The sequence below is a fragment of the Macaca nemestrina genome, chromosome 19 (assembly GCF_043159975.1).
Source record: "Macaca nemestrina isolate mMacNem1 chromosome 19, mMacNem.hap1, whole genome shotgun sequence".
NCBI classification, from domain to species: domain Eukaryota; kingdom Metazoa; phylum Chordata; class Mammalia; order Primates; family Cercopithecidae; genus Macaca; species Macaca nemestrina.
The window spans coordinates 76,890,208-76,907,304 of record NC_092143.1 but is presented as its reverse complement, the minus strand read 5'-3'; the positions used below and the strand labels follow the sequence as shown (position 1 = coordinate 76,907,304).

The 17,097-nt window shown below is 36.6% G+C and overlaps 1 protein-coding gene across 16 annotated transcripts in view; it reads left to right on the top strand.

Moving 5' to 3' along the window:
* LOC105478848 (L3MBTL histone methyl-lysine binding protein 4) overlaps nt 1-17,097 on the top strand; it is a 448,884-nt gene that overhangs the window by 170,068 nt on the left and 261,719 nt on the right. For all 16 annotated transcript variants that reach the window (XR_011617078.1, XR_011617077.1, XM_071085617.1 and 13 more), the window contains 2 exons: nt 753-907; nt 1,987-2,063. Coding sequence is in view for 14 of the 16 variants with exons in the window: in XM_071085617.1 (XP_070941718.1) it covers nt 753-907; nt 1,987-2,063 (232 nt within the window). In the remaining 2 variants the exon portion in view is untranslated. The remainder of the gene's footprint in view (nt 1-752; nt 908-1,986; nt 2,064-17,097) is intronic.

The following is a 17,097-nucleotide window of genomic DNA, read 5'->3' as shown; positions in this document are numbered from 1 at the left end:
TAAAAGAGAAGTAGAGAAAAAAATCCTCTTTTAGTCCCCAGATATTATGTGTACTCCCTAAATCCCAGGACTGGCTAATTATAGATATATGAAGGGTGGGTTTATAATTGTTAAGTTATTGTAAATCATAGTTCATGGTATTTTTATACTAAAAAAGTACAGATAATAAAAAAGCATTCACATTTTTAAATTATAAATTTAAATTATATATTAAATGTATATAAATATGTATAAATTCACATTTTAAATTATAATTTTATTTAAGCATGTATTCCTTAAATATTGAAAAAGCCACTTATTTTCAGATTGAGTAATCAAATTGAAAGGATACTTTGGTGCTAATTAGAGTGTATCTTCACCACTTTTTCAAATAGTGGCATTTGGAAACTTCAGAAGCCTATGGGAAGCAGAGAAGATTATTTGATACTTATGTAAACATCATATTTTAAAATTAATGCAAATTATTCTAAGAATCAAAGAGGGAAATATGAAGATGATAAGGGAAAGAAAACCTCCCTGCACCAGAAAAGACAAAAGCACAAAGGAAAACTGGTTTCCTGGGCCTTTGTTATGAGCATAAACTATGTGACAGTTGCCAGATATATTTACAGGCATTTGCTGGCTTTGTCCAGAGGCTAAGCACTGACAACTGCAGACTTTGCTGATGTAAACACAGAAGTTTTGACAGTGGCTCAGTCTTATTTGGTGTCCTGTTTCTTTTTGTGCTTCTTCCCCTGCTGGTGCTGCGTTAGAATGGGCCAATGCCTAAAGAATTTCAGGTTGGAATGAAGCTGGAAGCCGTCGACAGGAAGAACCCTTCCTTGGTGTGTGTGGCGACCATAGCAGATATTGTTGAAGATCGCTTACTAGTGCATTTTGACAACTGGGATGATAGTTACGATTACTGGTGAGATACGAATGTGTGTTTTGTTTTTGTGTATTCATATGTTTGATGTTAAGAATTTGTTTTCATTCTAGCACTGTCGCTCTTCTTGCTGTTGTAATAGTGATGAGCATCCGGAATTTGGTGGTTGACTGTTCACTTCCTTCTCTTCCATGTGAATGACCGCATTAAAGAGCCCTAGAAAGTTCTCCATCTGTAGAGGTTACCCGGTGAAGCCTCGTCTGAAATAATATAACCAGTTAAGGACACTTTGCTGTATTTTGTCTAGTTTGTAAGGAAAACATTTCTGTGAAGAGGAAGCTAAAAACTTCCAGTATGGTTCTTTTTTTTTTTTTGGTCTGAAAAACCTTAAATGTACCTTGTCACATTTTTAAAAGGAAAGATTCTAGGAAAATGGGAGTGAATTCTTCGAAAGTGTATGGGGAGCAGAGAAAATGTATGCTACCATGCCATTAAAATAATATGGCATGAGTTGAAAGGGGTCTTTCTTCTTTTTTTTTTTTGGATTAAAAACCTGAAATATGCAAGAGGTCATGGCAAAAATAATTTTTACAGCATTTCTCCACATATGTCCTGAGTAATCTCCACGTCCGTGCCTGAGGCAGTGGTTCTTCATGTGCCTGATGGGCCCTGTCTTCTCCTTTGAACTCAGAGGCAAAGCAGAGAAGAATTGTTGTATATGTGTCTTAGGCAGAATATTCTGGGTTCTTTGAAAAGGACGGGGAGGAAAAATGTCATCTGCAGTCTGATTGGGCTGTCCTATTAATATTTTCTCTTGCTGCCAGCAAGAAGTGGTAGAAGTTTATTAAAATGCTCACTCACTTTTTTTGGGAACGTCACTGGCAGTTCAGGTCCTTGCCAATCCCCTGTTAATTTTATACTTTTAAATTTCAAGAAGCTTATGTGAAAGAGAAGTGTGGTAACAGCCTACTAATACAGTACTGAAAATTGCTTCTAATTCTCTCCAGCTGTGAAGTACTGTTTTCTGTGGTATCTCTTGATATCCAGAATGACTGTTACTCTTGAATTCTTTGTCTGGCATTAAGTAAAACGGAATGTAAAATAGAGTTCTGTTTCTCCAGGTGTGATGTTAATAGCCCTTACATCCAGCCAGTTGGTTGGTGTCAGGAGAATGGAAGAACTCTGATAGCACCCCAAGGTGAGTGGACTGCCTGGACTTTCTCTGAAGTCATCTCTGTGTAAGTGGCAATCCTCATTTTTATTTTGTTTATGAAGACCGTATTTTAATACAGGGTATATTATAAAAATGCTGTGTGAGATTCTGTTGACCACCAAGTGCCTGAAACCTGCATTTCCTTCCCCATAATGAAGATGAACTGTGTTTATAAAGATGTCTTAGGTGCTGGGTGTGGTGGCTTATCCCTCTAATCCCAGCACTTTGGGAGGCCAAGGTGGGCGGATCACCTGAGGTCAGGAGTTCTAGACCAGCCTGGTCAATATGGTGAAACCCCATCTCTACTAAAGATACAAAAATTATCTGGGTGTGGTGGTGGGCACCTATAATCCCAGCTTCTCAGGAGGCTGAGGTAGGAGAATCGCTTGAACCTGGGAGGTGGAGGTTGCAGTTGCTGAGATCGTGTCACTGCACTCCAACCTGGGTGACAGAGTGAGACTCCGTCTCAAGAGAAAAAAAAAGAAAAAAAAAAAAAAAAGATGTACTAGGCAGCCATTAAAACAAAGTTGCTAAAAATTTTTATCCAACAAATGGGTACCATTGTTGAATACTGATATTTAAAACTAGCTATTTCTACTTACATAATTTATCTAATAATTTAATTAATTAATTGAACGATATGATTATTAAATATAATTAACTTTGGAGTTAAATGTAGAAGTACAGAAATCTAAGCAGTAAGAACCAACTTACCAATGGGTCTCCAGAACTTGCCAGACCTCCTTCCGCAAACCAAATTAACAGCTTAGCTAAACATTTAAATAAGGACTCTATCGAGTTATTTATTTTTTCTCATTACAGAAATATGAAATGTTTAGAGACTTGCTCTGTCAAGTCCCTTTGTTTTTTACTTTAAAAATGAATTAGACGTACAGGCTGTATAATCTTAGTATTTTTAACACAAGTGTTCGAGCAGACAGATATTTTCTTTCAATGAAAAATGTACAGAAAGAAATGTAGAGTAAGGGATGTGCCGTTCTAGAATGGAGCAAATGTTCTTTTGTTTCAAATGATTCATACTTTTGCTGTTTTTTAATGTTTTTGCCTTAAATATAGAAAAATACTAGGATTTCTCATCAAATTCTTGAATTTAGTGAAGATAATTTCAAGAATTAAAAACAATAAAGAAGCCAAACCCAAATCACAAATTATTAAAAAATGCCTGTTTGGTCTAGAAAGGTTTTATGAAATATTTAACACCTTAAATTTTGATTTTGATATATAGAGAGATTTAGAGTCATTTGTTTTATTTTTCTGTAAAAGTGGCTAAAACTAACTTTAGAATAATGTTCCTTAAGATGAGATGAAATGCTCGTCAGATCTCAAGAGTATGTGGTTTGAGTTGGTGTGCCTAGAGACGTGGAATGCTTCTTACCATTTTCATCTGGTGAAATAACCTCTCCACTGCATCCAGCTTGTTCTCACTATGCTTCATGAATAGGCTCAGTCTCTTGGCGTTGGGTGAGCCTAGAAAAATTCTGTGCAGCACATTTGGAATTAGAGGTCCAGAACTGTGCCATCATTAACATGCTAGTTGTGTCTACAAAAGCATTGCCTAATCTAAGATCATAAAGATTTGTTACAAAAGACTATTATTTCCCTATTGTCACCCTTATTGAAAATCCATTGCTCATAGAGTATGAGTTTATTTCAGGACTCTCAGTTCTTTTTTGTTGGTTCGTATGTCCAGTTTATACCAGTATCATGCTTTGATTACTGTAGCTTTGTAGTAAATTTCCAAATTGGAACGTATGAGTCCTCCAGCATCGTTCTTTTTCACAATTGTTTTTGTTCTTCTCAGTCCCTTGAATTTCCATCTGAATTTTAGAATTAACTTGTAAATTTCTGCAAAGAAAAAGCCAGCTGGGGTTTTGAAGTGGTGCACTGAATCTGTAGATCAATTGATGGAGTAGTGTCTTCTTCACAATATTAAGTTTCTCATCCCATGAACACAGGACTTCTTTCCATTTATCAAGGCCTTTTAAAATTTTCTTTCAATTATAATTTGTAGTTTTCAATTTACAAGTCTAGTACTTACTTTATTAAATTTGCTACTAAGTAGTTTATTCTTTTTTTTATTGAGGTGAAAGTCACACAACATACAGTTAACCATTTTAAAGTGTGCAATTTGGTGGTATTTAATGTATTCACAAGGTTATGCAACCACCAGCTCTCTCTAGTTTCAAAATTTTTTTATTCCCTGTAAAGATTTCTGTGATTATGAAGTAGACATTCCCTATACCCGTCCATACCCCTATTGCCCTGACACCTTTAATCAGCTTTCTGCCTCTATGACTTTTCCTATTCTTGATACATTACATGAAAGGAATCATACAATATGTGACCTTTTGTATCTGGCTTCTTTCACTTGACATCGTGTTTTCAAGGTTCATTCCAGTTGTAGCATGTCTCAGTACTTCATTCCTTTTCATGGCTGAATAACATTCATTGTATGTACATACCACAGTTTGTTTACCTATTGATCTGTGGATGAACATTTGGTTTATTTGTACCTTTTGGCTATTACTAGAAATGCCACTGTAAGCATTCATGTACAATTTTCTCTGTGGACATATATCTTTATTTCTTTTTTAAAATATTTCTTTATTATACTTTAAGTTCTAGGGTACATGTACACAACGTGAAGTATACATGTGCCATGTTGATTTGCTGCACCCATTAACTCATCATTTACATTAGGTATTTCTCCGAATGCTATCCCTCCCTAATACCCCCACCCCACAACAGGCCCCGGTGTGTGATGTTCTCTGCCCTGTGTCCAGGTGTTCTCATTGTTCAATTCCCACCTATGAGTGAGAACATGTGGCGTTTGGTTTTCTGTTCTTGTGGTAGTTTGCTCAGAATGATGGTTTCCAGCTTCATCCATGTCCCTACAAAGGACATGAATTCATCCTTTTTTATGGCTGCATAGTATTCCATGGTGTATGTGTGCCACGTTTTCTTAATCCCGTCTATCACTGATGGACATTTGGGTTGGTTCCAAGTCTTTGCTATTGTGAATAGTGCCACAATAAACATACGTGTGCATGTGTCTTTATAGTAGCATGATTTATAATCCTTTGGGTATATGCGCAGTAATGGGACTGCTGGGTCAAATGGTATTTCTAGTTCTAGATCAGCATATACCTAGGAGTAGAATTGCTTGGTCATATGGTTAATTCTATGTTTAACATTTTGAGGCACTGACAAGTTGTTTTTCAAAGTACCTACACCATTTTATATTCCCACCAGCAATGTATTACAAAAAGCTTCCTGTTGCTCTACATCCTTGGCAAACCTGGTTATTTTGTTTTCTTGATTAAAACCATTCTAGTGGTTATGAAGTAGTATCTCATTGTGCTTCGGATTTGCATTTTCTTATTGACCAATCATGTTGAACGTCTTTTCATGTGCTTGTTGGTCATTTGTATATTTTCTGGGAGTAATGGCTATTCAGGGCTTTTGCCCATTTTTCAGCTGGATTGTCTTTTAATTATTATTTGGATATTGTTATTTAAATATTAAGTCCATTTATCAGTCTTTATTATATTATCTATGTATTATTAATTTATTACACTGTATATCTTTATATGTTCTGAATATTAAACCCACATCAGATAGATGATTTGCAAATGTTTTCTCCCATTCTACAGGTTGCATTTTCACATTCTTAATAATGTCCGTTGATGTACAATAGGTTTTAATTTTGATGATATCCAGTTTGTTTATTTTTCTATAGTTGCTTGTGGTTTTGGTATTAAATCTGAGAACTTATTGCCAAATTCAGAGTTTTGAGGATTTAGCACTATCTATCAAGAGATTCTCCCACCTCACCCTCCGAAAGTGCTGAGATTACAGGTGTGAGCTACCACACCTGGCCAATAGATCTATTTTTATTTGATTTCTGTGTATGAAATGAGGAAGAGGTTAAACTTAATTCTTTTGCTTCTGGTTATCCAGTTTTCCAACACCATTTGTTGAATGGTCTTTGCATCATTGTTGAAAATAAATTTACTGTGGGTGTTTAGGTTCATGTCTGGACCCTCAATTCTGTTCCATTGGTCTCTATGCCTATGCCTATTCTTATATCAGTATGACATTGGTATCATTATTGTAGACTTGCATTTTATAACTTTATTTTATAATTTTAGTTGAAGTTATATTTTATAATTTCAGTTTAGTTGAAGTTACATTTTATAATTTCGACTAAAACTTCAACAAAGTTCTGCAACTTTGTTCTTCAAATGTTAAGACTTTGTTATGACAGTTTTCTGTCTATCTAACATCTTTTTTTGTCATTTTATAACTTCAGCTAAAATTCCAGCAGCTTGCTTCTCCTGAAGGAAGAAAAGATTCTGGCATATGTTTAAACCCTCTCTAGAAAGATATTGAAGAGAGTAGCTAACACCTGGAATTTGGAATTAAATTTATGTCAGTGAAAAGCATCTTTATATTTTATCATTTATGTGTTTTAAAAACTGACCTCTCTCTCTGAAGAAGCTCTTTCATCTGGAATCTGTGAAACTTAGGGTATACACCAGGGGCAGCTCTACAAATTGGCATATGCTGTTCTACTTTCAAGCACTTTAATTGCTCTCAGAAGTGCAATTACACACACACGCGCACACACACGCTATAGCAAATATAGCAAACACTTTTTTTCTGACAACAGTTAGAAACAAATCATTGAAATGAACAGTATTTGATCTTGTTATGTTTTGCTATAATTAAACACACTCTGTCTCCCTACGCGCGGGCGCACACACGCGCGCGCACACACACACACACACACACACACACACACACACACACACACACACAATCAAGCAGCCCTAGCTCTAGCCTTGTCTTAGGAAAGAGAATATCTGAAGATCATGTTAGTTGGTTTTCCTTTCTAAATCTGATGTTTAAACTCCTGCCTGTGAACCTCCTGAGTACACAGCATTCTGTTTTCCTGTCTCAGGGCCCCTTCTACGATCTCTGGCTCCAAGTATTTCCCCTCTTAGGCAGTTAGTAGAGGCCTAACATCTTCGGTGCACTCACGTTTTCACACTATCCTAGAGGACATCATGATCATTACTCATCACAAGCTTTAAGCAATTTTGTTTACTGCTGGGCTTTAATCGTCTTCACCAAATTTTACTCACAGTTCCTTTGAATTATTTTTGTTACACTCCACTGTCTTGCTCATACCTTGATTAAATGGTTGATCTATTAAATTTTCATTTTAAATATCATCTAGCAAATGGGAAGGTGCCTGGAGTTCAATGAAGGCCTCTGTGAAGGGTGAATCCCCTTGCAATATCATAAGAAGAAACCCTTTTATGACAAACTTGAGCCTGTCTTAAAGACAAATAACATCCTGTGCATGAATGTGTTAAATAACAAAACCTTTCTGCTTATCATTCCTCCTGTTTTTCGTTCTCATTTTTCTTAATGCCCAATATGTCACTTAATTTCACATACTTATCTGTTTTCATGGCAACTTTGTGAAGTTGTTGTCAATTATTTCAGTTTCATAGGTGAAGAACTGGCATCCAGAGGTTCAGGTCCCTTGGTCCAGGCCTTCCACGTGTGTGCTGATTTTGTAGCAGGCCCTGTGAGTTGACATCAAGAACACTGTTGCCCTTTCTTCTTCACAACACTGCTTGAAGTCCTATACGTGGCTTCTGAGAAGGAAGGGAAACTTTCAGTGGAGCTGCGGGAGCACAGGGAGGGAGATGTTAATTCCAACTTCTTATTTGGACAGCTTCATATTGGAAGTCATGTTTGAATTGGTCTTTGAAGGGTGTGTAAAATTTTAGCTGAGAAATAGAGTGGAAGAAAATATGAGGTAGAAGGAACAGTGTGCACTAAAGCAAGATGGCATGAAGTTGCCACCATAGTTAGGAATTATGAATATTATGAGTGACATGCTGGGCTGCAGGGTGTGGATGAGGGAGGGAAATAGGAGGTGAGAAGTGATTTAGAACACATTAGGCTCAGGCGAATGGTGACTGACCTTGTGAATATTTTTACTTTATTTAAAATTTGAAATGATTTTAATGATTCAGAAGAGTTGCAAGAATCGCAGACAGAATGCCTCCCTGATAAACCATATGAGATTAAGTTGTCAAAATGAAAGTTTTGCCAGTCACCCATAGAATAAAACAAGCAAACAGAAAAACCTGCAGATTTAATCCATGATCACATGTTGCACTTAGTAGTCATGCCTCCTTTGCATCCTTCGATCTGCAACAGTTCTTCAGTCTTTCCTTGCCTTTTCTGACCTTGGTATTTTTGAAGATTACAGACCAGTTCTGTAGCATGCCCCTCACTCTGGGTTTGTCTGATGTTTCCTCGTGATTAGATGTGGGTTATGCATCTACAGAGGGGTGTCCCAGAGGCAATGCTGAGTTCTTACTGCACCATATCAGGTGGTATGCAAATTCCATCTGTCCCTCTCCTGTTTGTGGTAATTTTGGCCACTTGATTAAAGTGGTGTGTGCCAAGCTCCTCCACTGTAAAATTTCTCTTTTTCTCTTTGTAATTAATACATATTTACTTGGGAGTTACTTTGAGAATATGTAAATACTCAATTTCTCATCAAATTTTCACCTACTAGGTTTTAACATCCATTGATACTTATGACATGAATTAGTTATTAGTGTGATGTTTGCCAAATGGTAATATTCTAATTTCATTATTCTTTCTGTATTTGCTAGTTGGCTTATCCTGTTCTGCAATTTCTTTTTTTTTTTTTTTTTAACTTACAGTGTTATAGAGTTTTGGATACCTATTCACTGTTACTATGACAATGTAGAACATTGGTAGGGGGAGGTGGGACAGAAAGGTTGGTGAGCCAACTTCTGTGACATCAGGAAGCTGACAGTCAACTGGGGACTGTTTGTAAGCTAAGACATAACTGTTGTAGGGATAGCAAGGTAATTAATCAAAGAGGTAACACCTGGCTAGAAAGCATAAGAAATGCTTCACAGAGAAAATTACATAATGGTATACTGCTCTGTAGCAAATTACCACAAACGTGGCAGCATAAAACAATACAAATTTATTATCTTACAGTTCTGTAGGTCGGGAGTCTGAAATGGGTTTCACTTCAGTTTTGGAATATTAATAAGGAACTAGTAGGTTAGGTACATCGAGGCCATATTGTGAAGGGTCTTTAAAAGCTATAATGAAGAATTTATGGTCAAAGCTATGATACAGCCGTGTTTAGGGATGCTTTATTTGGCAATAGTAGGCCAGATTAGAAAGAAGGAGTGGGGAGAGCATTATGGAGATTCACGATATGTGGAAATGAGAGGCAGGGACCTTACCCAGGGATATGAGAATGGGGCTAGGATGATGTGTGAGACACTTTGGGGTTGCTACATACTTTATTTAGAACGTGACTGAATAAGGAGACGTGTATGATCTCTTTTGTTCAGTTTTCTGTGGTCTTGAGGCCTCTGTAAATCGATGGGCTAGGGAGATAAATTAGTTCCTGACCTTGTAAGGCTCTCTTTTCCTGCAAATACCATTTTGTTCCACAGTAAGTTCATTTTACTATGATAGCAAGAAGCCACCCAAAACAGGGAAAAAAGTAAACTTGCGTATTTTGCTAACTGGGGGAAATTTTTTGGGTGGCCATTTGATACCACATGCAATAATTTTTATATGATTGTGTTTACGCCTCAGGTAGACATTCAGCTACCAGAAGTCTCACAAGACAAGTTTACTGCATTTCCATCAATAGGGGATACCTGCAGCTGCAGCATGATATATCATTGTCTTCCTTGTCTTTAACTTGATTGCAAATCATGTCACCATTTCCCCAAGGCGTTCCACAGAAAGTGAATACCCTACACATTTCGTAGAAACATTGTTAAAAGATACTGTTCTCTTTCTCTGTAAAGAGTGCGCAGTCAGCCAAATTCCACTCTTTATGAATCAAAGTTTATTTTACCTTTAACAGTCTTACACATAATCACCAGTGAAGTGAAGCTGTGGACTTCACATAAGTCAACTTCTTTAAAATAAAAGTTAAATATATTTTTAATGTAAAATTGTAGGAAACTTATAAAATATGAAACATTATAATGAGTAAATTTAAAAAATTCCATCACTAGATAGAGCTTACCATTATCATACTATTATATTTTTCCAATCATTTTGTCTGCTTATTTGACCAGGTAATTTAAAATAAAATTGTGATCTTATTGTTAATATTGCTTTTATAACCAGTTTTCTTTACTCAGAAATATAATTTGAACATATTCTCTTTCTTTAAATAGTCTTTGAAAACCTGGGTATTAATGACTGTATACGTATCTATTATGAGTACATCACAGTTTCATCAAGTTTTTCCTTGGTATTGGATGCTAATGTTTTCTAGTTCTTATAAATAATGACGGGGAGGAAATCCTTTAAGAATTATATGTTTGTTATTTTTTATGACTGTTGTAAGTAGAATTACTAGATTACTGAGTGTGGAAAATTTTTAAAAATTATTTCATAAATATTTTCAGATTACCCTTCATAAACTTTTTTTTCTTCTGATAACAATATTAGAAAATGCAGACATAACAAACAAACTAAAAGGAATAAAACTGGGTCTTTCTAAGTGTAGGCACAATTTTCTGTGAACATTGTGTGAGCAAGGACTATGTTTTGTAATTTTCTTTTTCATCCCTGGTAATGTTTCTTTAGCCATTTTAGCTTTCTTTTGATTAATGCTTATATTGCATGTCTTTTTCCATACTTTTTAACCTACATTTTACTTACCTGTGTATTTACATTTAAAGTGGATTTCCAAAAATATGTAATATATTTATGTGTATGACTGGATTTAAATCCCTCATCTTGGTGGTAGTTTTTCTATTTATCCATTATGGTTTTGGTTTTTTAAAATTTTTTTTCCTGACTTTTTAAACATTTTATTGGGTATTATTTAATGCTTCCATTTTACCTTCAGTATTGACTTTTTAATTATGCCTCTTAAAAATATTTATCAGTTGCCCTACAGTTTATGATATACCTATTATCATAGTCTACTTTATTATATCACTTTTCCCATAGTATGAGAAAGAGTATAGTTGTTCCCATAGTACAACAGTTTATTTCCATTTTCTTTCCTGTCATTTCTCCTCTTGTTGTCTTTAGTTCCAGATGACTTTTTTTCTTATAAAATCAGCAAACCAGAAAAACACGAAGTAAAAGCAGTTTTACCTCTCTATATGTTCTATATCACATAAAGGCTGTTACTGTATTTGTTTTAGATTATGACATTATCTTCTGTTTGTTAATTTTTTATTTTATTATTATTATTTGGAGGCAGAATCTCACTCTGTCCCCCAGGCTGGAGTACAATGGTGTGATCTCGGCTCACTGCACCCTCTGCCTCCTGGTTTCAAGTGATTCTTGTGCCTCAGCTTCCTGAGTAGCTGGGATTACAGGTGTGCACCACCACACCCAGCTATTTTTGTACTTTTAGTAGAGATGGGGTTTTGACATGTTGGCCAGACTGGTCTCAAACTCCTGCCTTCAGGTAATCCACCCGCCTCTGCCTCCCAAAGTGTTGGGATTACAAACATGGGCCACCACATCTGGCTGACATAGTCTTTTACAGTGATTTATATTAAGCAGGTGCATTTTATTTTACCTTTATGTTCACCATTTTCAGCGTTCTTTATGTCTTTGTGTATATCCAAATTTCCATCTGGTGTCATGTTCCTTCTCTCTGAAGAACTTTCTTTATAATTTCTTATAGCTTAGATTTGGTGGAAATGCATTATATCAGCTTTTATTTGCCTGGAAAAGCCTTTATTTTGCCTTAACATTGTACAGACATTTTTGCTGGGTATATAATTCTGGGTTGACAGGTTTCCTGTTCATTTTTTTTAAGGTGTCACTATCTTGTCTTCTGAGTTGCATAGTTTCTGAGTAGAAGTCTACTGTAGTTCGTATGTTCCCCTTGATGTTTTTGGTTTGTTTTGTTTCGTTTTGAGATAGGCTGGAGTGCAGTGGCATGATCTTGGCTCACTGCAACCTCTGCCTCCCAGGGTCAAGCACATCTCCCACCTCAGCCTCCTGAGTAGCTGGGACTACAGGTGTGTACCACCACACCCAGTTAATGTTTGTATTTTTGGTAGAGATGGTGTTTTGCCATGTTTCCTAGGCTGGTCTTGAACACCTGAGCTCAACTTATCCACTTGCCTTGGCCTCCCAAAGTGCTGAGATTATAGGCATAAGCCCATGTACCTGGCCACCCTTCATGTGTTTTTTATTTTCCTTGTGCTGCCTTAACATTTTTTCTTTATCTTTGGTGCTCTGGAAGGGAGCTTTCTCTGGTTTTCTGCCTCACTCCTAATCTTTCCCTTGAGCACTTGGGGAGGCCCATTATTCCAGACTGACAGGTTAGCCCCACTTGGCCTTTAAGAATTTACTAAAATGTTAGCTGATTCCTTTTTACCCACTTGTATAGAATCACTGCTTCCTCATGTGCTCTGCCACAGGCGAAATACTTTGAGTTTCTCATCTGTCCGTCTTTGGATTTCTCTTTTTGTTGCTTTGGAACTTTAGATCTCCAGTGGGCCCAAGAAAGTTTATGATCATTGTTAGGGAGTGAGTAACAGTCTTCAGTAACTTTCTACATTCTACACAGAAATGGAACGCTCCCCTCTACTTTCCAATAGCACTCTTATCTTATGGATCCTCTCCTATCTCTCTAAGGATATTCAATAAAGGTTTATATTTAAAACTTTTTGGTTTAATTCTTCCTCACTTTATATTTTCCTTGTTTTTTTTTTCAAATTTTCTTTTTCATTTGGTTTTGTATCTATTTATTGTGGTCTTCAAATATCTAGTGCATCTTAGTTATCCTTTGATGTTTAAGAATAAGCTCCTGACAAGCTGGGTAAAATCTCTGGGTGCCCTGATGGAGCCTGTCAGGTTGCAAGCCTTCCTGTAGGGTGTTCAGATGGAAACCATGGTGTTTTGTTTCTACACCCCCAAATAACATAACTAGGACTCTTGGGTTAGTTTCCACAGGCAAGGTTCCTCCCTTCCTCTGACTGGTGTGTATGGTGAGAATGGAGGACTTGGGCGGGTTCTGTTAGTTCTCTGAGATCCTGGCCATGGGAGTGAGTAGAGAGGTCATTGTTCTGTGAGTGAGTTTCATCAGTGACTAAGATTTCCACATCTGTAACTTCTCTGTTTCAATCTATCTAGAGGTTAAAACCTCCAGCCAGTTGCCTTAATGCATGAGGGATAGTTCTCCAGTTGTGTTGGGCAAGGTAGATGAACTCATGGGGCCAACAGTTTCTATCAAGACTTTAAGACCAGCGTCTGTGTTTCGCCCCACACTGCTGCCATTAGAAATATTTGGTGTCTGCAATTCCCAAGCTTTCCTGGATTCTATAACATAAACTAGCTACTTCTTACTGGTGTTCTTCTTTTACAGATTTATGTTTTAGCTTTCTAAAATTTCGTTACGTCAGTTTTCATCCGTTGGTTTCTTTCTTACACTTCCAGGAACTTTTGTTGACATTGCTCATTTGCATTTGGCTTTTTACTTGTTCTCATTGTGGCCTTATGTCCTCATATTAGTTTTGTTTTTATTTTATTTTTTGCATAAATAACATTACATTCGTACTATTTTATAACTGCAGAGTTTTCTCTCTTAGTGCGCCTTGGTTTCTCCTTCCACCCAGGTTAGTTACTCCCACCGAGCAAATGGTAACTGATGCTAATCCCTTAATATTAGTCACCTTGAGCTAACTAGTATATCGAACCACTCCAAAATTTTAGTGCTTTTAGCACATTTAAGATTTTGTTTCTTGCTCCTAGCACAGTGTAATCATGGCTGATAGGGGTTCGTTCTGTTCCATGCAATTATTCTGGGACTAGGGTGCCTCCAGTTTCTTGGTAATCTTTCCATTTCAGCCTGAGAATAGAAAGAAGCTGATGGTTGTACATGGGAGGGCCAAACTTGGAGGTAGCTTGTTACATCATTTCTACCCACATGGGTTGGCCTGAACTCAGTCACAGGACTACATGTCGCTGCATAGGAGTCTAGGAAATGCAGTTCATCCTTCTCACTAAGAGGAAAAGCCATCGTCTTATACTATACATATTTTGTGGATTCTCATGATTGCATATCCATGTGCACATACATGCTCATATCCATGTGTTCAAAGCCCATGTTCTTTTTAGTCATTGTGTGTGCTGTAAAAATTGGATTATATTAGGTACATATTTTACATCATTTTTAACTTTGCTCAACTGTGTCTCATGACAAATTCATTCCAACTCATTTGTAGAGTTCAAATTCTTTCTTTATAATAACTGCATAATATTTCATAATGTGTTATATCAAAATTAACTTAGCATTTTTGTGTTAAACATTCATTTAAAAATGCCTTTATTGATACTTTGTTGTCATTTAGAAGGGAACACAGCTAAAAGTATGTGTTTATTTCCTTTTTTTTTTTTTTACTAAGTCAAACCCTCTTCTTGGTCCCTTGAGCATCTTTAATGGGTCTTTGGAACATGTGACGTCTTTCTTCCCGTGGAGAGTGTTGCTCTTAAAGGTACCAGTTATTCACAATCACTCATCTAACAGTAACACAGTGTGAATAAGACAAAACAAAGAAGAATTCAGAAAGTATTCTCTTTATAACTCAGAGTCATTCTTATGTTACTTAAACTCTTCCAGACTCAAATTATTCACCTTTAAAATGGGAATACTAATTTATACCTACATACAGTTGTGTGAGGATTAAATAAAATAATGCATTAATCAAACTGCACAAGGCTTAGATGAGGAGATATTCATTAAATGGCAGCAGTAGTACCGAAAAACAAAGAGTAGCAATGGAGCTTATTTTTTTTTTTTTTATTTTTTATTTTTAGAATGCAAATATGTTGACTTCTTTATAGAATTTTTTCCACTGTATTATATATATATATTTTTATTTTTACTTGAAGTTCTAGGGTACATGTGCGCAACGTGCAGGTTTGCTACATATGTATACATGTGCCATGTTGGTGTGCTGCACCCATTAACTCGTCATTTACATTACGTATATCTCCTAACGCTATCCCTCCCCCCTACCCTGTCCTCACAATAGGACCTGGTATGTGATGTTCCACTTCCTGTGTCCAAGTGATCTCATTGTTCAATTCCCACCTATGAGTGAGAACATGCAGTGTTTGGTTTTCTGTTCTTGCGATAGTTTGCTGAGAATGATGGTTTCCAGCTGCATCCATGTCCCTACAAAGGACACAAACTCATCCTTTTTTATGGCTGTATAGTATTCCATGGTGTATATGTGCCACATTTTCTTAATCCAGTCTGTCACTGATGGACATTTGGGTTGATTCCAAGTCTTTGCTATTGTAAATAGTGCCGCAATAAACATATGTGTGCATGTGTCTTTATAACAGCATGACTTATAATCCTTTGGATATATACCCAGTAATGGGATGACTGGGTCAAATGGTATTTCTAGTTCTAGATCCTTGAGGAATCGCCATACTGTTTTCCACAATGGTTGAACTAGTTTACAGTCTCACCAACAGTGTAAATGTGTTCCTGTTTCTCCACATGCTCTCCAGCACCTGTTGTTTCCTGATTTTTTAATGATTGCCATTGTAACTGGTGTGAGATGGTATCTCATTGTGGTTTTGATTTGCATTTCTCTGATGGCAAGTGCTGATGAGCATTTTTTCATGTGTCTGTTGGCTGTATGAATGTCTTCTTTTGAGAAGTGTCTGTTCATATCCTTTGTCCACTTTTTGATAGGATTGTTTTTTTTTTATAAATTTGATTAAGTTCTTCGTAGGTTCTGGATATTAGCCCTTTGTCGGATGAGTAGATTGCAAAAATGTTCTCCCATTCTGTAGGTTACCTGTTCACTCTGATGGTAGTTTCTTTTGCTGTGCAGAAGCTCTTTAGTTTAATTAGATCCCATTTGTCAATTTTGACTTTTGTTGCCATTGCTTTTGGTGTTTTAGACATGAAGTCTTTGCCCATGCCTATGTCCTGAATGGTATTACCTAGGTTTTCTTCTAGGGTTTTTATGGTTTTAGGTCTAACATTTAAGTCTCTAATCCATCTTGAATTAATTTTCGTATAAGGAGTAAGGAAAGGATCCAGTTTCAGCTTTCTACTTATGGCTAGCCATTTTCCCAGCACCATTTATTAAATAGGGAATCCTTCCCCCATTTCTTGTTTTTGTCAGGTTTGTCAAAGATCAGATGGCTGTAGATGGGTGGTATTATTTCTGAGGGCTCTGTTCTGTTCCATCCGTCTATATCTCTGTTTTGGTACCAGTACCATGCTGTTTTGGTTACTGTAACCTTGTAGTATAGTTTGAAGTCAGGTAGCGTGATGCCTCCAGCTTTGTTCTTTTGGCTTAGGATTGTCTTGGCAATGCAGGGTCTTTTTTGGTTCCATATGAACTTTAAAGCAGTTTTTTCCAATTCTGTGAAAAAAGTCATTGGTAGCTTAATGGGAATGGCATTGAATCTATAAATTACCTTGGGCAGTATGGCCATTTTCACAATATTGATTCTTCCTATCCATGAGCATGGAATGTTCTTCCATTTGTTTGTGTCCTCTTTTATTTCACTGAGCAGTGGTTGGTAGTTCTCCTTGAAGAGATCCTTTACATCCATTGTAAGTTGAATTCCTAGGTATTTTATTCTCTTTATTCTCTTTGAAGCTATTGTGAATGGGAGTTTATTCATGATTTGACTCTCTGTTTGTCTGTTACTGGTGTATAAGAATGCTTGTCATTTTTGCAGATTGATTTTGTATCCTGAGACTTTGCTGAAGTTGCTTATCAGCTTAAGGAGATTTTGGGCTGAGGCAATGGGGTTTTCTAAATATACAATCATGTCATCTGCAAACAGGGACAATTTGACTTCCTCTTTTCCTAACTGAATACCCTTGATTTCTTTCTCTTGCCTGATTGCCCTAGCCAGAACTTCCACCACTATGTTGAATAGGAGTAGT